Below are 23,520 nucleotides of genomic sequence, written 5' to 3'. Positions count from 1 at the left end.
TTTGATGAATGTCGCTGCTGTGATGGTTTTATTGCTTTAGACCCCTCTGCCGGGCAGGTTAGAGGAGCGACTGCACGACTGATGAGCGTGGCAGGAAATTGGCAGATGGAAGCATCCATTTCACTGCTAATTAGGGGGTCCAGCAGCCCGCCGACTGACAGGGTTCAACTGGGCAATGTAGTGCCTGCCAGCTCCCATCCCGAGCGCTTTATAAAACGCTCTTTAATTCCCCGGCACAATATCATTAACTTTGTAAGTGGATGAACACAATGGACAAGCAATTTAATTAACTTCTACCATTGAATGTTGGAGGGGAGACTAAATGAAATTAATGCACAATATTTCCCAGGGAGGCAGCCAACCTTGGGAGTCGGTCTGGATTGTTGGCAGGTCAGGCGCTGCCGTGGGTTTGGCCAATTATGCCTTGTTTAGACCCATCCATAATATCTTCCTCAAAAGAAAATAAAATCAGTGGTTTTGAGATCAATCATGAGCGCGTGTCGCTCTGCATTCTGGGAGATTTTAGAATAATGAAGAAGAAGGCCGGAAACGGTCTCCCAAAAGCCTTGAAAGTCAACCTTTGAATGATCCATGCTGCTCTGGGGACTCGATAAATGATAAAGTTTGGGTTCAGGAAATGGAACACTTGAGTCGCCCTGGAATTTTATTCAGATTATTAAAGAAGTGTAAAAGAACAAATAGGAGCAAGAGACAAAATAACTGAGCTACTATTGAGCAGACTGCTTTTTAAATAACAATTGAACCAAAAGGGGCCAATCATCAGCTGATTGAAAGTTCAACACCGCAGCCTTTAAAAACCAAAACCTAGGTGGAAATGTGGATTCCATGTAAAATCCAGTTATGTATTTACACTGTTGAGACCTGCTGATAGCAAAGGCAAAAACTCTCAGACTTTGAATGTGGCAGGAATGTTGAGCTGCATGAACAAGGCTCTCACATCAGGAGGTTTGACGCCGTCATTTTGAGTTTCTTAAAATTTCCTTAAATATATCAAATGTTGAAATCTAGTAGTTAATTGGGGATTTTTTTCCTTAAATGACACAATGGAGCTCCAGGCTGTGCAGAGGCGTCCAACAGTGGCTGGTTATATGTAGAATCTGCTGCTTTTTTTTTTGTAAAATGATGGGTTTTTTTCTCAATACTGATAATCTCTCAATAACATTCATTTGTCTGAACATTGTTGGATGTTTTTCCTTCTTAAATGTAGAAAAACTTTCATGAAAAACTGCCCACCTCTGCAAAAATTATTATTATTTTTTTTATTTACTGCTGGATTTAACTGGGATATCAGGGAAGAATTAAAAAAGTCAGTGTGCAAAACACGCAGCGCAAGCTTGGCCTGTAGCTTCATTACTGTATATATTATGCAGGATAAGGACATTGGTTTGTACAAAGCTGTGGCGATTGAGTAGGAAAACCCCCTTCTGGTTAATTTAGTGCTTTATGTTAGCACTGATCATTATAGTATTTATCCAGGCCAAAAGGTGGATTTATTAAAATTGCCTCCTAAGATCAGAATGACTAATCTTCATTATTAGGATCCATTTCTGTCCTGATTTGCTCTGTAACCCAATTTTCTGTAAGCTTTGTACATCAGTTTTCTCACCATCGAAGGAGAGTAAATGTAAGCTAAATCTCAATTACTTTGTAATTAATTGAATTCAAATGAACTTGTTTCCTCCTTGCAGAGTGTAATTCCTTTCTATGTGTCCCTTACCTTGAGTCTTTGGCACCCTCGTCCCTAAGACAAGCGGCTCCAGGGCCCTGACGGATGCCCCCAACACTCAGGCTGCTTTCAAATCACAGGAAGTGACAGAAGAAGTTTTAATGAGAGTTTTGTCTGTGTATCCAGTCAGGCCTACCCGGCAGCTGATGAATAATAGACACTGTGGCTCAATACTCTGAATACTCAATCAATGGCACTGGGACGGGGGCTTGGCAAACACATATGGAAGTTCAGGATGGCTGCTGGGCTCTGGAGAGGCAAAAAATACTAAAGCGTCTCCATCTGTATTTGTGGGCAAAAAAAAAAAAAAAAAAAGCAAGCCGTCTCTATTGATGCTGCTCACTTTTGTGCCGTGGTGTTTTCCTTTCTGGGGATGACAAACAGGCTGTTTGTGCAGTATTGGAGATTTGTGCAGAGAGGCTCCTGTGAAGGTCCTGTTTGAGGCCCTGATCCAGCATATCAATGGGTCTTTGATGGCCTTTACCATCTATGGTTCTCCATATCAGTCAAAGACAATGCATTCGACACCACATCTGTCTCAATGTTTTACATTTACATTTTCATTCAGGGTGCGTTTAGATGAATAAAAAAAAAACAAAAAACTTTTCCTGCTGACTTTTATGGATATTCTCAATCTATTAATCACAGCTTGTGGCAACTGTAACTGATGCATAGCGCCGCAGTTCAATCAAAAGGTCTAACTGACCTTTCTGAGTCTAGAGTCTGAGGTAATGAGTCTGTGTTTAGGTTTACATGGAGATGAAGATGAGATGTGGCATTTTGGAGCAATAGGAAAAAAAGATGCAACGATATAAAAATCTGTGCCGATTTATCAGATTATATTGCTGTTACAGCAATAACTGAAATGTATTTTTTTAAGTCTCTATATTTATTATATTTTTTTCAAACGCCATGAAAAAACATCCATAGTAGATTAACTGTCACAGACTAAACAAACACCAAATGAAAAAACCCCTCCTGAAAAAAAAAAAAAAAAAAAAAAACACGTGGAAATCAGTTGATAAATATCGTCCCAGTTTGTCGGAACGATACTGATAATATCGCTGATATTTCACGCACTCCTCAATAAGAATTAAACCTTATCAATCATATATTTTCTTTGAGAAGATATATGCATTTATTGGTAAAAAAAAAAAAGGATAAGGAATACCATTATTAAGTTTGAGGGTTTAATGTTTTAGGACTTCATAAAATCTGATCTTTATTTCCATAATAACTGGCCTCATATTTGACTTTAGTGTACTTTGGTGAACAGAGAAAGTCGTGAAGGACTTTAATATAATTGCTCGGTAAAATTAACATTTTAACCTGGTGAGTTGGGCCTCAGATGGAGGCTCTGGGGTTGATGCTCTTTTTTTCTTAGTTTTTTGTATTTTAATTATTTTTTTTTTTTTTATTTGATGCAAATTTGCATGCATGATGTCCTTTTTATTTAATTATGCAGTTTAAAATGATAATTATCTACATTTCCCTGCTTTAAACCTTCTCTAACACACTATCAAACCCAATAAGACTGTGAGCATCCGGAGGGCGGCAGAGCGTTAGCCTCTGGAGTAGCTTGGTGACACTGCCATGACACCAGAGTGTGTCGGCCCTCCTGGGACTGACCACTCCTCCTTAGCACAGATTGGAGGTGAGACCTTGAGGAAAAATTATTACTTTTATGTTTGCTTTATGGCTCATTTTTCACATTAAAAGCCGAAAATCTATGCGGGGGTCACAGAATTCCTGCTTTTTCTCCACAGACCCGCAGCACTTTTGGCAACCCCCGGTATTGATAAAACATTCAGCGGAGCAAAGTATTCCGGCTATGTACTGCTGCTTTCAAGTCTCTATTTTCCACCAGCAAGTCTATTGGGACTTGTTCAGCTTATATCTGCTGGGGTTTTGGAAATGTCAGCCACACACATACACACACCCCGCCATGCAGAGAGAGAGAGAGAGAGAGCCAGCCTCGTGTCAGTGTGTCCTTATCTGGGAGCGCCGTAGCCGACATGACTTGTGATAAGAGATAGCATTGCCAGAACAGGTCATAAAATCCCAGCTTTTATGGCGCGGTTATTGTCTTTCTGTCTACAATTATAGTGATTACTCATTTCCCCTCACCTCCTCCCCTCCACGGCCTTCACGGTGCACTTAATAGACTGCATTTTACTAATGGAAAATTAAGCAGGCGCTGTGGCAGTGAGGTTTATAAATATGTAAAATAATCTTTTAATTATTTCAAGTGAATCTGGCAGCTAATCAATAAAGAGGGACGTGACAAACATACGTTTGACACAGGCCATTGTAAAGCCACTGGTAAAAGATAAGCACGGCCTGTCAGCGCAGTCGGGCCCTAATGAATATTTTGAGGCTGTCATGTAAGGAGAGAAATGGATTAATTGTGGCCCCCCGCTAATATAATGGCTCCTTCATGAAGAGTGCAGGAGAGAGGCGGAGGGGAAGGAGGAAGAGGAGGAGGAAGCAGCACAGTGGCTGCTGGGCTCAGAACCCCAGCATCAAATGAATATTTATTAGGGTTGGGGTTAAGTAGATTTTTGCGATTACACGGTTAGCCACTTAGGGACGGCTGTTTATCATTTGTTTGATAATTGATTTAGTCGGTGTCATATTAATTTTGTTTATAGTCATCTGATCTTGATCTCCTGCAGAAGCACCACCTTCCACGGAAATCCGGATGCTTGTGGTATGAATTTGAAATATCTATGTAGTGTAAAGCGCAATAACGGTTTTCTGGCTTCTGTTGGCTGTAAAATTGCAAAACACTTTAAAATAAAATGACATTAGAGCACAGAATTAATAATAATAATTAATTTTATTTAAAAATGTAGCTGTAATTTAAATGTTGACATTGGTAGCTACAGGATTCTAAAAAGTTAAGTTTGTATTTCAACACAAGTTTGAGTTTTGTTGATGGCATCTTAAAGCATCTGGAGTATAAATCAGCCATTAAAAGATGCATAATCTGTCATTATTTAATAAAAGCTTGTTTTCATTTTAGTTTGTTGATTTTAACTATGGATGTTATTTTTTTCCTTGAGATTCTTTATTTTCCTACTGTTTTAAAATTATTGTTTTTGTTGTTTTTTTCTCTCACACATTTTCTGAAAAGAAAATCTACTTATGGGAACAATAAAGTGATACCCATACAGTTTGTGAATATAAACGAATGTCAAATAAAAAATATAAGATTTAACCTACACTGTTGAAGCACTACTATTAGTAGTACTGCTGAATTCTTAACCACTAAACCCATCAGGGATTTATTTAATATTTTTTTCCCCAAGTGTTAAAATAGAAACAGAATAGAATCCAGTTACTTTGTTATTAACATTGTTACCGTAATAATATAATTTTTTGAATTAATGGGAAAAAAGATGCTGTTCTGCTCTAAACAGGAGCAGTTAGATCAGGTAATACACTTAAGTTTTAAATTTTTAAATTTTTATTATTTTGATTTTTAAGGTCATTTTATCTTGATGGGTGTAAAGTTCATTTATTTTCTGTTGACCATCTGAGCTTCGACCTTTCAGACAAATTATGGACAACAGTTTAATTCATAAAGCAAAACTATATCTCTTTATTTTTGCTTCACAGGCCTCTGAAAGTGTCCCATAAACACTAGCACTTAGCAGGGTGTCACTAGTTTGACAAATATTACATTTTTCTCTCCCTCCCTGTTTTTGTATTTTTTTATTATTATTTCTTAGTCTGGTCTTGGAACCTTTAAGGTGAAAGACAGTATAAACAGAAGCGGGCAGAAATAAAGTGCAGCCTCCGTTTTCCTGGAATCTGTTCTCGCTCCGTGGGAAGTTTTGACCTTGAGCCTCGCCTTTCTCCATCAGAGCTGGGAAGAAGGAATGACGAAGGGGAAGGGGAGGGGTGTAGCGCGGCGGAGGTTCGGGTCACCAGCCGCAGTCCTCATCAATTAAATGTGCGACGGTGTTTTGTGTCGGCTGAACTTATATGTCAAGGAGATGGGCAGGACCTCATGTTTGTGCTTTTGACAAATCAGCAAATGTTTAATCTCAAGATGTGCCGCGAACATAAATAATGCAGAGGCCCGGCCTGAACATCGTCTACTGCATAGGAAAAGACCAGAAAAGATCAAATCTTGCCTCATGCTTTTCTCCCTCCTATCGTCGCCTACTCTTAACAATCAAACCACTACACCACCCCCCCTCAACATAGAACCTGCATTGCTGTAGCATCACAGCCATTGAACTTCTCTTCTCATGCAAATACAAACAAAAAATCCCAGGGTTTTTATGCCATGACTTAGACAGGTTTATTTTGTCATTTTAGTGTATACAAGAAGAAAATTTGTTAAAACAGCTCTAGAAAACTTCATTTTTCAAAGTGCAGCCTTGAAAACAGTAATAAATACATAAAAAAAATTATAATATAAACGTATGACTGTATATTTACAGTTCTAACATTCATTTTTTTAATAAAATAACCCATTTTACACAATATTCAACAGTCTAATGGCAGTAGGGAAGAAACGTGTGGAATCTGCTGGACCTGCATTGGATGCTTCGAACCCTCTTCACAGAGGGCAGTCCATGGTGGGGGTGTGAGGGGACATTTATGATGTTACGGGCTTACCATCGACCTCTTAATAGTCCAAATTTGTGAAATGAAAGAAAAAATATCACATTATTTATAAATATTATCCATAGATCCCTAAAAAACATGGTGTTAGTTTGTTTTGAGTCTCTACTAAGGTTGGAGTTTGTCTCTTCCAGCTTTGGACATCTAAACGCCAACATTTCTGCCCATTCTTCTTTGCCAAATACAATCTACCAGTTTTTAAGTCTTAAAATAGTTTCTAAACTGGTGCTTGGGCCATTTTTTAATAGACTTTAAGTCAGGTTTTACTCCAGAACTAGGCCTAATTCAGCTCTGTTCATCCTCCCTTCCCTGCTGAACTAATACCCACAGCATGATACTGCCACCTTCATGTTTCCCCATGTATGAGTGTGTTCAGTTATGTCACCTGAGCAGGGAATCCATGCAGCTGCTCCAAAGTTGACTGCTTCCCAAAGTAATGATCTCCGGTTGGTTTCGGTAGACAGCTATGTTTTAGTAGCTCTGAAGCTGTGCCCCTTCTTGTCCATCCTTTGGATTATAACTGTACAGCCATCTGTGAGCTGTTGTTCTTGTACGAGAGGAACTCTATTTACCAATCAAGTTAGTTCAGAATTTTACCTGTTGGCTGAATGGGCTCCTTCTGTTTGTATCAGTCACAGAAAATTCCTATTAAACACGTTATAATATTTGTAAAGTGACCATATATGGGACAATTCGATTGGAATGAAGAATTATGTGTAGTAATAGTTTTCTGTACCTGTGAATCTAACTTGGTTGTATTTGATTTCCCTTTGCCCTTTTTGTTTTTATTTTGTCGGATCAGCTCTTTCCAGTAAAACTGACTCACCAGCTTTTTGCCTCACTGTTTGCAAAAGAGGGGAGGGGGCAGAGATTTACCCTGAGCCAAAGGTCTGCTATCTCAACGACACAGGGGATTGAGCTTGAGCTTAGCCTCCATTTGCCCTAAATGTAAAGAGGCCAACAGAAAGCAGTGTAGTGGAGTGTGAACCGCATCAAATCCCCCCATTGCAGCTCTCCCACTTCTTCCCACAGACTTTGATTGGCTCGTCCACCGACTGGGAAAGTTTCCCGATTGTTCTGAGGGAAAATTAAGATTTTAAGCCTATTGAAGTTGATCTTTGCTCATTGAAAAGTCCATCTGAATGTGTTCTTTGAAAGTGTAAATTGTTGCGTTGGAGGAGTTCAGAAAAGGAGCAAAGTGTACTGTACTGAGAGGATGGTGCACCTGTCGTGGTGGTGCTGGTTGGTGTGTTTCTGCAGTACGCTGGACACTTTCTAGAACCATTGGCTTTTCAAGCCTTCTTATCAGCCTTCTATAGTTAGTTGAATAAATAGACATCCATCCATCCATCCATCCATCCATCCATCCATCCATCCATCCATCCATCCATCCATCCATCCATCCATCCATCCATCCATCCATCCATCCATCCATCCATCCATCCATCCATCCATCCTTTTAAATGTATTCATTTTTAACTAATTCCTTCAATGCAAATATTAACAATCCAGCTAATTCTTCTTTTCTCTCTTCCTACAGGCTCTTGGAAGTATGTACTTTATCCACGATTCGTTGAAAAACATCCGTCAGTTTGATTTCGAAGGTGAGACTTTCCCCCTCCCGCACACATCACCAATCCTTAGAAATGAATCCTCACATCCATCCCATTTACAGGCTATTCTTGCTTCCATCAAAACCAGTGATCTAAGATTGGTTCTGCAGATAAAATGAAGGCAGCAGGATCAGATGGTAATGCTTATTAATATTAGGATTTAATTCATACATTTTCGGGGCTGCCGGTAATGGTGTGCTGCAAGTTATTGGACAGTTACAGCGGTCTCATCAGCCCGCGGTGTCAGAGGGCCCCAGGGTCCGGCGACCGCGCTAATTAAAGAGAGGATATAGATGTGGAGGCGCCTTGCCTCCAATCAGACACCAAATCAGCATTAGCACCTGTGAAGGACAGGGCGACGGCGGGCGGGGGAGGGGTCAGAAGGGGAGATGACCGCTCTGTATGTATGCACACATTTTACTGACAGCAGAAGAAATGGTCGAATCAGACATGTTCTATTGGCGCAGTAAGCTGCTGCAGGGGATCTAAACTGTTCAAACCTGTTCCAGTATGACAGCAGGTGTGAATCATCAGAATATCTCAGATTGAGAGGACAGAAGTTTTTAGATCATGAGCTGAAATCTCATCTCTGGAGACCCCTCAGTTTTAGTTGTAAAACACAGACTGGACCATCACAGCAAAGCTTAATTTCATCCTCTGTGGATGAAAGATCCTTCCTCTTTGAGTTAAGAATGGAATCCCAAAGTATAGTGCTGCCACCACCGTGTTTCACTGCAGGTATATTGTTATTGTAGTTAAAGCTCTAACGAGCTTTCTTCAAACCGTAACACATTTTACTTAAATAAAGGGTTAGACTTTACGCAGGCAGGTATGTTTTTAAAACTCACTCACAATAGCTTTCCATACATCACGTTTTTTACCTGCTTGTGTTTCTTTCTCCTTTTTTTGGTGTTGGTTTAAGTTTAAGGGATTGACTTTAAATCCCTGCTTCATCATGACTGAACGGCCTTCCTTCCTTCATAGTAAAAGTTGCAAGAAATCTTGTAATCAGCTTAGCTTTGGTAGCAATTGTTGGATGTTCCTCTGGCTGGCCAGTCTAAGATCTGCTGTTTTTTAAGGCTTCTTGGGGCTTTTTTTTGTTTCTCAAGATTAGGTCGAAAACTAAGAGTGAGAGAATTTCATTTCTAAGTGGATAGATTCAGAAATGTCTGAGTCCGAAAACAAAGCTTCAAAAAGTTTATTTTATTTTATCTCTCCACCTTTTTTCAGTGTTCATGACTTTCCAGCAGCTGAAGTTTATTTCAGGTTAATCAGATTCAATATAATTGCTGGCAGGTGTTTGAGCTTGAGGCGACTGAACGCAGAGATTGAATCAAAAGGTGATTTCAGGGTTTGCACACTTATGCAACCAGGTTAATCCACTTCTTATGTTTCTCATTTTCTCTCTTGCTTTTTTTTAAGTTTACAAGCTCAGTTAAATATGTGGAAAAAATAAAAGGGTTTAACATTTTAACTCGTTTTAAAATGTACAATTAATATAGACAGAGGTGGAAGTACATAAAAATGTACTTCAGTAAGTAAAATTAGTCATAGAAGAAAGTACTTAAATAAGCATAAAGTATTGGGTTAAAAAGTTACTCAAATACCGAGTAACCGATCTACCGGTACTTATGGCAAATAATCATCACAGATTTAATATTCTAATAATTATGTAAAGTTGCAAAAAAAAAATTGAAAATTTATGTTTTTTTTTGTTAAACGGCCATGTAAAAAAAAAAAAATAATAAATATATATATATACATAAATATATATATATATATATATATATATATATATATATATATATATTATATATATATATATATAACATACAATAGTAAAAACACAATGACAGCTTAGAAAATGAGAATGTTCCGTATTTACGTTAGAATACGGTAAAAAAAATTATAGTATATTATTTGCTGTACACTCACTTGACCTTCAAATGACATTGCATAATCAGCAGATAGAAATAACAGCCAACCATTGAAGCTTGAGCACAAAAATAAGTCTCACTTTAATATAAACTGTCATTATGTGTCTCTATGGAGCATTTTTGTTTAAAACAAGCTTGTTTATGTGAAGCTCTGTATGATTGGTAGAGCAGCCAGACGTTTTATTCAAATAAAAGTAGTGAAAGTTTATTATTTTTACTTGAATAAAAGCAAAAAGTACAGCGCGATAAAACTACTCCTTTAAGTATTGTTTATTTTTCCAAACTTTTAATTAAGTAAATATAAATTATTTCTATCCACCTTTGAATATAGCTTTGCTTTTCCGGATTCAACATTAGAGAAAAGATCCAAAAACTCTTTGAGGATGTTCAGGTTCCTGATGTGGCTTTCTATTATGAGCTTTTTGATCAAGACTGAAGTTTTATTTAGGTTTTTTGATGAAATTTTTTACATTATCAGTGACAAAAGGTGAATATAGCAGTAATAATACAGGGGTTGTATTATGAATTCTTTACCTGATGTTCTTCAGTCTGACCAGCAGGTGGTGCAGTTGCCACTTCTGCAGCCTGAGCAGTTAGAAGATCCAGAGTCTGTCATGGAGTCTCCAAATATGAATCAATCTAGTTTTATGACTTTTCTCTCCTTTTTTTCCATTTCACCTCTTCTTCCTTCTGTCCTTGTCCGTCTTCCTCTGTCTCCTCCTTTTCTTTTTTTCCAGCCAAACAATTTCAGAAGTTAACTGGGAGGGAAATCTGCGCAGAGAAACTACACAGCTCACCCATGGTGGAGAGGGAGAAGTTTCCAAAGGATTACTATCCAGGGGTGAGTTCTGGAAGAAATAAAGTTTAGTGATGGACTGATGAGGGCTAACGTCATCATTTGGACATATTACAGAAGACTGAACGCATAAATGTTAGCAACATTTTTACATAAAATATTTTTCAAATTCCATATGGATTCCACCTTTTTCTATCATTTTGCATGATAAAAATAGTGGTTGTGTATCATTTGAAAGGGGAAAGCCTGCAGATATTACTACTACTAAAAGAAAACATAAAAAGCAAAGGTGCGCTTTAGTTCCCTGTTAACTCCACTATGTTGGGTTTGCCTCTTCCGTAGACGGCGAGCTGAGCGCCGCACTGCTGATATAGTAATAAAGAGCACGGCTGCCCGCGTGTCATCCCTGCACTCCCCGCTCATCCGTCAGCCATGCTCCGACGGCCGCCTCCGCGAATATATGCAAAGCAGATGGATACGGCCCCTTCACACACTTCCCCTTCATTTCCGTCTCTTTCACACACTTCAGGTCCCCCAAAAACACACACACGCTCCCCCACCACATCATTGTATATCCTTTCCCACTCCAGAGATCCACATCAAGGTCTCCTGTTACAGGGATGATCTGATAACAATTAAGGACAGAAAGTGTTGTAATGCTCTGGATTAAAGATGGGGAGCAGAGAAGGCCAGGAAAACAGCGCGAGAAGGATGAGAGGAGTGATGGAGTGAAAATGGAGGCGTGTGTGGGCCGAGCAGATGAGAAAAGTTTTGGCCCGTGATAGATGCCTCTTCCGCAGCCAGGGTATGAATCTGGGATGATGCTCCAGAGAGCACCACTCCACATAATGTTAGCCCATTTAAGAAGAGCAGATTTGTGTAGTCTATCAGGGTTGCAGAGTATTTTCCCCCCCTCCCGCCTCCCTCCCTCCCTCCTCCTGCGACCCCTTCGTAGTGAGAAATTGGTTGTTATCATAGATCACAGATACTGCTCAAACCTCTTATGAAAGATGAATTAATTTCACTAATGCTTTAATGCAAAGCTCTCATGAGGGAGGCAGACTGGTGATAACCCCTGCCTCGTCCCCGCTTCCTCCACCAGTGATTTATGCCCTCTTTTAGTAGATGAAACTGCCTAGATTTGCCATCCATCTGCAGCTTTGAGGAATCCCATTACTCCGGAGGAGGGCTGGGGGGGCCCTTGGATCAGAGGGGACGCCATGCGGAGTCCCGAACAGAGTCGCTCATTTAGTTCTGGGACATTTTAAGATTTGAGGGGCAACTTTTGCGACAGATGTTAACGGTTTATCAAGAAGCTAATTTCTACATTCAGAGCCTCTCAGGTGGTTCATCTGAGGAGGATGATATGATTACAGCTCAGGTGGATGTGTGTTTATGTCTCACATTTAGAATAAAGTCACAATCTGAGTAAAAAAATGCCACAGAGGAGAAGATTTTAACCATATGGAAACGAAGAATCTCCCAGAAACAAGAATAAGTGATCAGAGTAGAACAGTTCAGTTCAGCTGTGACTTCTCTAAAGGGCCCCCAATCTACGCTGGGAATTTTCCATTTATGTTATGTTTCACAATTAAATTAATGGTTTCATAGATTTATACCACAGAATTGCCAAATTCTTTAAAAAAGGTGGAATAGCATCTATCTGTGGCAGTGTATTACACGCTAACTTTTCCTTTTTTCTGTATGGTGTGAGAAACTTCAATGAGAATGTTAGTATGTGTTAAAACTTTCTCATTGGAAATTAGTTTTTAAAGATTCTCTGTGGCTATCTGCCTTTATTTGACATTAATATGACAGGAAGGAGTGTAGAAAGAGAAGGAAAGGTGTCCAGTAAAGACCTAATGGTCGATAGTGAAACTCGTTACCCAGACAGGTTCACCTGATCCAGGCTTTAGCCCCAAACCTTCAAACCATCTCTAAGCAGTATTCAGCAGTTCAGGTTTGATCAATTAATTTATCTAAACAAGCTTTATTCTAAGGTATTCCTGTCTCCAAGAAATTACTGCGTTTATTCTTTCCACATGGTCAGTAACAGGTTAACGAATCCCTGCCCTGTGAAAAGTATCCAGTTCATATTTAATCCAATGAAGTGTTTTAGTGGTTACTAACTGAGAGCATTCAAAGGAGCTCTATCTTATTAAACCTGTAAAACAGTATTATTACTACCCTTTGGTGTGGTGATAATACCAGATACCAACCTCCACACACACCTTTATGGACTAATAATATCTGACTAATAATAATCACTCACTAATAAAACTCTTTGGGTTTCGCACAAACAAAACAATTACACTATATATATATATATATATATATATATATATATATATATATATATATATATATATATATATATATATATATATATATATATATATATATAAAACACTATAACTTTCAGAAAACTGAGTTTTCAGTGTGCAGCTTTAGGTTTGGAAGGAGAAGAAGTTTAATGCTCACTTACAGATTAAATCCAGGTGTGATATCTTTTAGCTTTCAATAAAATATAATGAAGTAGTTTTAACAACCCACAGCTATCAAAGCATTAAGGTTTTTACAATTTATATTGAATTTGATTTGCGTGAAAATCATGATTAGGTTGTGAAACATGAAAAGCTTGTGAAGAACAGGCACATTTTTTCAAGTTTCACTTTGATTGAAGCGACAATCCTTCTATTTGCTAACCGTCTGTGTTTTCCGTAACATGTCCATGAGCTATAGCTGTAAGTCAACAGGAGAAGAAAAACGAGGAAGTTTATTGAAATGCTGAATGAGAAGAAAGTGGCCAAAATCATGGGTCGCATTTCTTTTGAAATGCCACAGTGATGGATTTTGGCGGCTTGTCGTTTACCGTTGTTCCGTCAATCTCTCCACCTTCCCCCCCGTGGGAATGAATGAATGCATTTATTCCTCTGGCGCTGTTGCCGTACGTGCGTCCGAAAGCCATTGCATCATAAGGATTTGTCATTGCCTAATATAAATAAAGTATACGACCCAGACCTTAATGTGCCCTTGGTATTGATTGTTTTACACAAGCGTTGGAGGGGGGAAAAAATAAGTGAGAGAAAGGAAGAAATGAACAGACAGGCTGTAGATCAACATCCATATGAGTTTGTTGTTTGGCACCATCATCGCGCCCATAAAAGCCCCAACTCTTCATACCCTTTTAGTGCCCCCTGTAGTAAGCTTCTGTTTCACCACTGATTACTTTAAAGTTCAGACCTCGATGGAAGTTAACTTCCCTCGTCTCTTTCCCCTCCACCGCCTTTACGGCGCTTGTGATTCATGTATACGTTAAGGAGATGAAGTCATTTAAACCGGCGTTACTTGTAAAACGCTCCCCGCATTTATCACCTGACAAGACACCTGTGACACGGATGCCGTCCCCCGTGACAGTCTTGATCCATGAGACGGTGAGGAGTTCTGAGATGAGGGGCTAATGTTGAGATGAAGGCTTGCAGAGCTCATTTTCCCAAGTAGAAGCGCAGTAAACTCTGCTGCAGGAGTACCTTTGCGGCTGTAAACCCTGCAGAAGCCATACTGTTATTTAGTGGGTCCCCTTGCAGGATGATGGAACAAGGATAGATGTGGCCGTCTACTGGGGCTCACATCACTCACTGTTTGTGTGTATTATTATTATTGCTCACTGTGCGTTTCTACCCTGAACTCTTCCAGCACCACTAAAACACCCTTTTCTGAACATCATGCTGCCATAATATTATTTATGGGGGTCAAGCTTTCAGCTGGAATATACAAAAGGTCAAAGAATCAAAGGAGATGGACCAGGAAATAGTCATAGGAGGGTGCTGTGGGGCTCGGAGCTCTGATGATGGATCCTGACATTTGGATTTTTTTTCCTGTCGTCACAGCTGTGTAGGTTTCCAGTCATGGCTGAAAAGGAAGTGGTCTGATTTCACGGTTGTAAAACAGGAAGTGCTTACGGAGATTGTGCAGACATCCCAGCACAGTACAGCCTGAAGTTTTAGGTCTGGACATTTTGCTGTGATGCTCCCTTAGGGTTTTCTGCTGCCGTGTTTGGAGGTTTTGTTCAGTCGGACCAATCTTTCATATTTGACCCTCGAATACTTTGGTGTCCTGAAAAGTTTGTCAGTCGAAAGGCGGGAAGGTGCCCCGATCCTGTGGCTGCAATCGAAACATCAGTGTGAAAGCTGGCACAAGGTGTCTGTGCCCATATTCTGTTTGGTTTTCTCCCTTTCTGTCCTGAAGACGTTGTTTCAGAAGCTGCTAATTTTTTCTTAATGAAAATAGGCTTTTCCTTTTAATTCTTTCCACTGACTGGGCCATTTTCTGATTTGACTTTGTGCCCTTTAACATGCTAACTGAGGCCTTTAGAGTCTGATTGTATGTTGTAGCTGAAGATTGGACACTCAGACTTCAGATGGCTTTTCAGGGGTGAATAGTCCTTATTGACGTATGATGTCAATCAATATGGACAGGGAATATTGAAATTTGACATCATTTGGATATGTTTAATTCTCGCTGTCATTATTCTGCTTTTTTTTGTCAAACCCAGTGATTCCCCAATCCTTAAATACTATTTTTCCTCCATCTCTGACCCTCTGCGTTGGTCCGTGCTATAGGTCAATCGGCGTATCGCCCAACAGGCATGGATGCAACACGCTCTGCAGCCGCCGTTCATCACTGTCGCGGGCGGAGACGCCATCACTGACCTGTGGAAGCTGAGCCAATGTCACCCTGAGCCTCGTGGCCTTCCTGCTGCCCCTCACTCCCACTCATCAAACCCCACCCCCCACAGCCAGTCATGACATTATCGTTTGGACCAAACGTGTTTCTTTATCAGTTTATTCTTTTACTGGTTAAACTCTGCATTTCTGATTATCCTTTTCTCTTGGTTCTGAGGTCCATGTAGTCGCTCTTTAAATGTCAGCTGATCATGATGTCCTCCTGACAGTTTTCATTAGGCGATCTGCTTCAATGTTGGAGATAATCATCCAAACTCAGAATAAAATTGGTTTCCTTAGAGCAATAAACGAGTGAAGGCTGCCTTTCTACAATAATGTGTGTGACAAACGTATGGCTTTGTGTGCTTAACCAGAGCGTGTTGTGTGCGCGCCCGTGTTTGTGAGGAGCAGGAGGTCAATCAGTCATATGTGCAGGAAATGGGGTAATCTGGGGCCAGGTGTCAGGAAAGTGATGGATTTTAATGCTGTGATCGTAGTTAATGGCTCTTTAAATTAAATCGAGATTAATCGTCTCTGGCGGCAGTCAGATCTCGTACGGGTACTGAGCAAATCCACCGCCCCCCTCGGAAAACCACCAACCCTAACCTTCATCTTCCACATCCTCATCCTCTCATACAGTTAAGACCTTCCTTCCACAACTTTTAAACTGAATGATTTTTCCTCCTGCGAACATATAGTCCATTGTTTATAGTTACTCAGCCGTTATTGTGCTTGTTTGTCTTTTATTCACTTCCAGTGTTTGTAAGGTCAGTCTGTTTTTCCAGCAGGGTGAAACTCATATCTAATTCCATTTGCTCTTTTCAAAATCACAACATTGGACGAGCGAGTTATAATTGGGCCCATGCATCCTGCAAAGGCAGTATGGATTAATTCAAGTATGCTAATGTAATTCAATTTGATACAGTTAATCTTGTACTAATGCAGATTGAAGGATGCGAGGCGCAATCAAATACCTCTTAGCCCTTTAATTTGCATCTGGGTTTTTTAAATAAAATTAGTCAATTTGTAATTATGCGACCTGGCCCATAATTAGTTTATTTATCACCGCAGTTAACTCCAATAGCGAGAGAGAGAACGAGATTGACTGGAAAATAAAGAAATAGGTTGTGGAAAATGGACTTATTTATCTTATCCGAAATGAGAACACTCACAACATCAATTTGTCTCTCATTTAATAACCAGCTTCTTGGTGAATCATGCGCTATATGATCATGTGCTGTTGGCGGAAGGAGCTGCTGGTTTGATCAGATCTCTCCAGGAGAGATCTGATGCAAACAGGATCACTCTGATAACAGTCTCTACTCTAAGCTCAGCCTGTTTTAAGCCATGTTGCATTTTGAATAAAAAATAAACAGAATAAAACTCTTACAGAAAGAGGTGAATCCAATAAATCAGAATAGCATAAACAAGTTAATGCAATTCACTAATGTAATTGAAAAACAGAAACTTCTTCGTCGTATAGATTCTTTACACCTTAATTTACTTTGAGGGTTTATTTCTGTTAATTTGTTAATTTTGTTTTACACCCGATTAAATCTTTTTAATAAAATTAAACATTACATAAGAACTATATACATCTAAGTTACATTTAAAACAGAAATAGAAGCTGGCTGCTCAGAGGGCTGTATCCAAGCATATTAGCAGAAAGTTCAGTGGAAGGAAAAACTGAAACCATTGGTTTTCCTTGGTTTAAGGAGAAACCAAAAACAAACAGTACTGAACATCATTATAGCAACCCAGCTTTTTCAAAAGGTGGCCGACAAAGTGTTTTTATAAACTTTACATCATATATAGTACCGTATTTTTGTTGTTGCTACAACCGTCTCTTTAAAAAAAAAAAGCACTTTTTAATTAGTCTGACATGGAATTATTTTCATTTATCACAAGTTTCATTTTTTGAATAAAATAAATTAAATATATGTTTTAGTAAACTTACTTTTTCTATATACTTATTTTTTTCCCTTTGCTGATCACCTGTGTCTAATACAAAGACTTTTATTTTGTAGCATACTGTATGTGCTATTTAGAGGAATAATACTCATTTAATAATTTCGTTTAAAAGTGTTAATAGTTATAACTTTATGCTTGTAAGGAGTCTTAAAAGTTTGGCTCTCTGCTCAACGAGATTGATATACCGGTAGTTTAAGAAAAGCATCTCTGCATGTTTAAAAATGTGAAACTTTGAAATACTTTTATTTTCTTAATGCACACAACAATGTAAGATAGACCTTATAAGTTTTAATCCAAAGTCTGCAAACATTTTATAAAAGAACTGAGCACCTCTGCCATAACATTTTTGTTACTATTAACAAGCTTTTAGCGTCATCCTTGTTATATATTTGTCCTTTCTTCTTGACAGGGTTGGAAGATTTTAGGTTAATATTGGCAGCAAAAACGGCTTTTAAATATGAAATAATAATTAATTAAATAATAGTATAATAATAACCATTAAATAATTGCCTGTTTGGAAAACCAACCTATGTCTAGGTGTCAACTATATGATCAACATTGTCATTCTCAGGTTAAATGAAAAATAGTTAAAATGCACCTGGAGCCACTTGGACCTGCTTCAGAATGCTTTCTGGTCAGACGAGACGGTGGCTGAACTGTTTGGCCAAATTGACAACAAATCTGATACAATATGCTTAAAGAAAAAACTCAGCACTGCCATCTCTCATGCATGGTAGTGGTAGAATCATGCAGTGGGAGTGCTTTGCTGCATTTAGTGCTTGCAGGTTGCACAACTTGGATGAAAAAAAACTTTGACTTCACCTCAGATCAGCAGCTTGGAGTAAAAAGTTTGGAGGTCCAGGATCCGCAAAATCAATGTTTGAATGGATAAAGCAGGCTGGCATTAAGCTTCCCACAACCTAAACCTCAACTTTTGTTAATCATTTGAACATTTGTAGTTTAAGAAAATATCATAGGAAATCGCACTGGAGTTGACATACTGAACATAATAGCTTCCACTCATCTTTCTGTCAAATTGTGACTGATTCTGCTTTTGTCGTACTGAACCAAATCTCTCTGGTCTGCAGTCCAAGTTCTCCAGAAAAGGATTCATCAGAACTCGATGGTCCCTGGCTGACTGGTGAGTTTTATTAACAGGTCTCTACACCTACACGTCCCACCCACTTCATCACCGTTCAACCCTGAATCATCACGACTCTATCTGTGTGATTAGAGACGGAGATCCAGATATGTCAGTCATGTCTGATGTCTCTCACAAGCGGCAGGTTAGAATTAGAGAGTTCTTAACTGGCTGTACCCTCTCTGTGGACCAGGCCCCACAGTAGGAGGCCAGGATTTGATTAGACCTAATCCCCTTAGTCAAGCAGCTGCATATGACAGATGACAGAAAACATTAGATGCAATTGAACCTGCACGGCATGAATAGAAACGCTGCTCTCAGTGTGCAGAGTTGGGGGGCTGAGGGGGGAAGAAGGGGATTGTAATCTAATAGAGGGATGACATGAGGACTAAAGAGCTGAAACGGTAAGCATTTAATAGGGGCATGACGTTTGACAGGAGCAGTAGAGAGCGGGTAGGCTGCTGAAGAATAGGAGATCAGATCTGGGACGGGATAGACACGTATTGTTTAAGCCATGAATGTTGTCATTTGTTCAGGATGTCACTGCAGAATAAACCTTGTGAGATAGGATCAATTCCTCTGGGCCGCCCCGCTGAGCCTCACGCTGATAAAATCAGCGGGGAGGTGTTCATCACTGCACACTAAGTCGCCTTGCTCTCCTTGAACAGGACAGGGTGAAATATAGCCAATCAGGGTTTAGGAACATCACACTTTGCTGGAAACTGTGCACAAGTGCCTTTCCTCCTAAATACTGGTTGTTGTTCATCTTCTGCTTTAAAGGAAATTCCCTAACTGAGTCTTTTTCCCCACAGTGCCTTCGATCTGGTCAACATCCACCTTTTCCACGACGCGAACAACGTTGTGGCCTGGGAGGAAAGTCCTTCCTCTTATTCTGGGATGAGGCAGAAGGCGCTGCGCTTTGTTTTAGACAGGTAACTGATGTAAAGGAAAGCTTTATGTTCACATCTTTAATCCTTCTCTCCCCAATTCTTTCCTGAGAAGAACTAACAATTTAAAAAAACACTTCATAATGTAAATGTATTAAATGACTATGAGACATGACAACAGTTTTACAGAAATAAGAATCTGAAAAACTCACATGGAGAGAAAAGACAATTAGAAGAAATGTATTGATACAATTCTTTGGCGCTCAGACCTCGACAAGAAACATTGCACAGAATTTTGATAGATATGCATGAACAAGAAGCAAGAAAAGGGCTGTTTCCCCCCAGGCCTGAAACAGGTGGTTTGAGTGGAGATAGATGAAGTTGGTCAGTCTGTAAACTGCTGGTTAGCAAGATGGTATGCTGAGCTTTATGGGGAGATCCAGTGGAATGCGTGAGCTGATACTAGAGCTTCACTCAGGGACCTAGAAGATGGAAGTCCAGTTGGATAACACAGGTTGAGAGAACCTGTCCATAATGAGCAAGCATGAAGCGACAGTGGAGAGGAAAAACTCCCCACTGGCAGAACCAGGCTGGTCTTCTGCCGTAGTGGTTGAAATGAGACATGGAATGCAGTAAGAGTCTGGGAGGAATGAAACTCTGATGAAGTTTTAGCTACAATGGTGGAGGAGGGGCTGTAGGTGGGTTGAAACGGGGTCATCTGAATGAAGTCACACAGCGCATCCACCGACTGCACACTAGGTAGCAGACGAGTTGCGGATTGGAAGCCTTTTAAGATGAACTTTTGGATGCTGATAATAGTTAAAGAAGCATTTTATACATCTTGAGTGCCGCCCCCTTGCCACATCATCACATGTCACATCATTACATCACACATGTTTGCAAATGAGACTTCACTGGCTCCAGCCACATCAAGACAGTGTTATAGATCAAGAACATTCTGAATGCACAGTGACAAAGAGCAGAGTTTTCCACTCTGACTCTGCTCCCATTTCATTCCCAAATCTTTATGTACATAATGAAGATGATGACTGTTTATCCTGACAGAACTGTCCTAGTTAGATAAACTGCTTGAGAAAACATTAGCCTTAACACGCAACAGGCAGTTATTAGGGTTTAACAAGCACATATATGAATAATTGAAACTAATCCTGACACCGACCAGCTTTAACGTGCAATCAATGATATTAGCAGCAACTTTCACTGGGCAGAAAGTCATTCACGAGGAAGTTAATCCTAAATTAATCATTCTGCCATCATATAAGATGTGAAATTGAAAACTGATTCATTACCATTATGCATGATCTATAATAAGAAACATGCCAATTGAAATGTATTTGTAGTAGAGTAGACTGTCATATAGTTATGTTTTTTTTTTTTAAGTTTTTTTTTTTTTTTTTTTTTAGCCGTACAATTTAAATTTGAGCCAACAATTCAAGGCTTTCCTTTATTCATGATGTTTGTGACTAAAAGCATAAATTTACTTTCATTTTATTATTTAGTTATTTCTTAGAATATTGTTATAACGCTATAATCAAGTGATACAAGATATTGAAATTTAGGCCAATTTAACATACACCGATATTTTACAACTTAACATGGCTAGAAAAACAAAATATTTTATAAAGGGTCCAATTTGATTTGTTTTTTTCCTATTTTGGATGATCTGTGTTTTATTTTATTTTTTTTTACTAACGATTTGGTATGATCTTAACTTTATTTATATTTAAACTCTGAGGAAGCAGGTTCCATTAATCATGTATTTTAAATTTCCAGATCCTTTCCTTTGTGTCAGTGAGGCACAGTCTATGCTACCCATCCAATAGGTCAATCTGAGTAGCTCCAAACTATTCTGAGACCCACTAAAAGACACCTAGCCTCAGTAATAGATATCGGTTTTACATCGGCTTATTTAGCAGAGAATTAACAGCTATATATGATGACTGCTAATATGACTGCCTCTATGAAGACTAAGTCTAGTTATGCTCCATGCTTAGAGACTCCCTTTCATTTGGTGTACTTGATAAGATGAAGCATCAGGTCTGTTTTTAGACTAGGCACGCTTTATGAAAGTACATGATGAAGATTGTCGATGTTATTGGTGTTGTTGAAATGACTCCAGTATTCAGCAAGAAGCCTCTATTCAAACAGGCCCCCCCTCCCCACTCCTGGTCCACGCTAATGTGATTTATGGCTTTTTTTATTTATGGCTTATTTAGGCTTTTTTGGAGTGGAGCGGGATGATGGAGTGCACAGTGCCACCCCTGCTCCCTAACTGGCCATGCTAACACAGAATAAAAGCCCGGTACCAGGCTCCCAGACGGTGACCTCCCATTCAAATGCTATAAGAATGCATGACGCGGCTCCCCTCCACCTCCGCTTTGAATAACTACCTACATGCATATAAAGGTGGAATACATCACCATATTTCCCTGGTCACTTTCAGATGCGTCTGTATTATGAGGTGCTTTCTAATCTCTCTGAGGTGACATTTAGCCTGCGCTTCTTTGTTGATTTAATAAATGAATGCCTTTAATGGACAGGGAAGTGGGAGTGTTTACAGAATATAGCAGCTTTTGCAGTTTTTATTACACAGTAATTCACCTGACATAAGGTTTTTAAAAGGACATCTGTTGTTGCTCTCCTTGAAGTGTTTGCCTCATATTTTCACAGCTTACGTCATGCTTTTTCTGTGTTTTCCTTTTTAGTGCCGTAGTACATAAATCTTTAAAGAAAATACTTAATGTTTGGTTTTGTGGCTGAATTTCCACAGAAGAAGGGGAAAGCGGTCTGAGACGAGGAGGCAGTGGGAATGTCTTCCCGTCTTCTTTCCTAGTTTCAGTGCTTCAACCTGCTAACAAAAATACTGTAATATAGTTTTTTCAGATTTTTTTTTTAATTCATTTTTTGTTTAATTTATGAAATAAGTTAAATAAAACAAGACCATGAAATAATCATCCATCCATCCATCCATCCATCCATCCATCCATCCATCCATCCATCCATCCATCCATCCATCCATCCATCCATCCATCCATCCATCCATCCATCCATCCATCCATCCATCCATCCATCCATCCATCCATCCATCCATCCATCCATCCCTGCAGTTTCTCTGGAGTCTTTATGTCCATTTTTTGAAGCAAAGCAAAACAAGCAAAGGATGCCTTCCAAGCAGCTCCTTGCTTTCCCCACACACCACTTCAGGGTGCAGTTCAGTGCTTTTTTGATGTGACTCAATAGACGGCTGTGGCCAGCTAAACGCCTTTCCTTCTCAGCATTGTTCCCCAGAGGCCTTGAAGTACTTTGGAGATAAACACTGTTTAGCAGTTAAAAGGGCCACTGAGGAAAAGCCTTATCAGATGTGTTCTCAATGGGCTATAAGCAGTATTATTAAGCCAGACACACAGATAAGGTGCAGGTTGAAGCTTGATGCCCGGCTGCAGAGCTCGGTCCAAGCACGACATGTGATCGCGGTATGATCCCCTCCCATGTCAAAGTGAGAGATTAGGCCTCGGAGTGGAGAGAAACAGAGAGAGAGAGAAAGCAAGTAGGGAGAAAGAAAAAGGTGGGGGGACTGGCTTTAGGTATTCCCCCTGTCCCTTTTCCTGCTTTCCTTCTGGGGGTAGGAGTCAGAGTTAGGACAATAGCCAAAAAGATGGTTCCCAACCAGCCGTTGAATGGAAACACTGTTGGTGGTAGCGCCTCATTCAAAGCCCAGCCCTGGAACATTGTCCTCCCAGATCGGCGGAGTAGAATGGAGTTTGCTGGTGGCTGCCAAAAGGTTAGCAGCTTCTGTGAAAGGACCGAGCCATTATTCACTGCCCTTTACAGAAGCCGAGCAGCCTTTGTGCTCCACCTCCTCTTCCTTCTGAAAACCATCAGCTTTTTCTCACTCCGGTGCTCCGGATCTGCGGACGACAGCTTCCCAAAAAGTGAGCAAGCATGAAGTGCTGCACCCACCATCATTCCCTAGCATCGGCCGTGAGGAATTACAGTGTTGGTGCACATTTTTGGATAACTTTTTTTGTGTAAATTTTCAAAATAA

At 39.7% G+C, this 23,520-nt stretch overlaps 1 protein-coding gene across 1 annotated transcript in view; it reads left to right on the top strand.

Moving 5' to 3' along the window:
• Positions 1-23,520, top strand: part of LOC119792739 (inositol polyphosphate-5-phosphatase A-like) — a 185,862-nt gene that overhangs the window by 99,399 nt on the left and 62,943 nt on the right. Inside the window, exons 5-8 of the mRNA XM_038299500.1 lie at positions 7,926-7,989; positions 10,673-10,776; positions 18,515-18,567; positions 19,380-19,499. Coding sequence (XP_038155428.1) covers positions 7,926-7,989; positions 10,673-10,776; positions 18,515-18,567; positions 19,380-19,499 — 341 coding nt within the window. The remainder of the gene's footprint in view (positions 1-7,925; positions 7,990-10,672; positions 10,777-18,514; positions 18,568-19,379; positions 19,500-23,520) is intronic.

This window comes from Cyprinodon tularosa, unplaced genomic scaffold, assembly GCF_016077235.1.
Source record: "Cyprinodon tularosa strain WSP-4 unplaced genomic scaffold, ASM1607723v1 ctg43, whole genome shotgun sequence".
NCBI lineage: Eukaryota > Metazoa > Chordata > Actinopteri > Cyprinodontiformes > Cyprinodontidae > Cyprinodon > Cyprinodon tularosa.
Note: the sequence above shows the minus strand (reverse complement) of the source record. Positions and strands in the feature narration are given on the sequence as shown.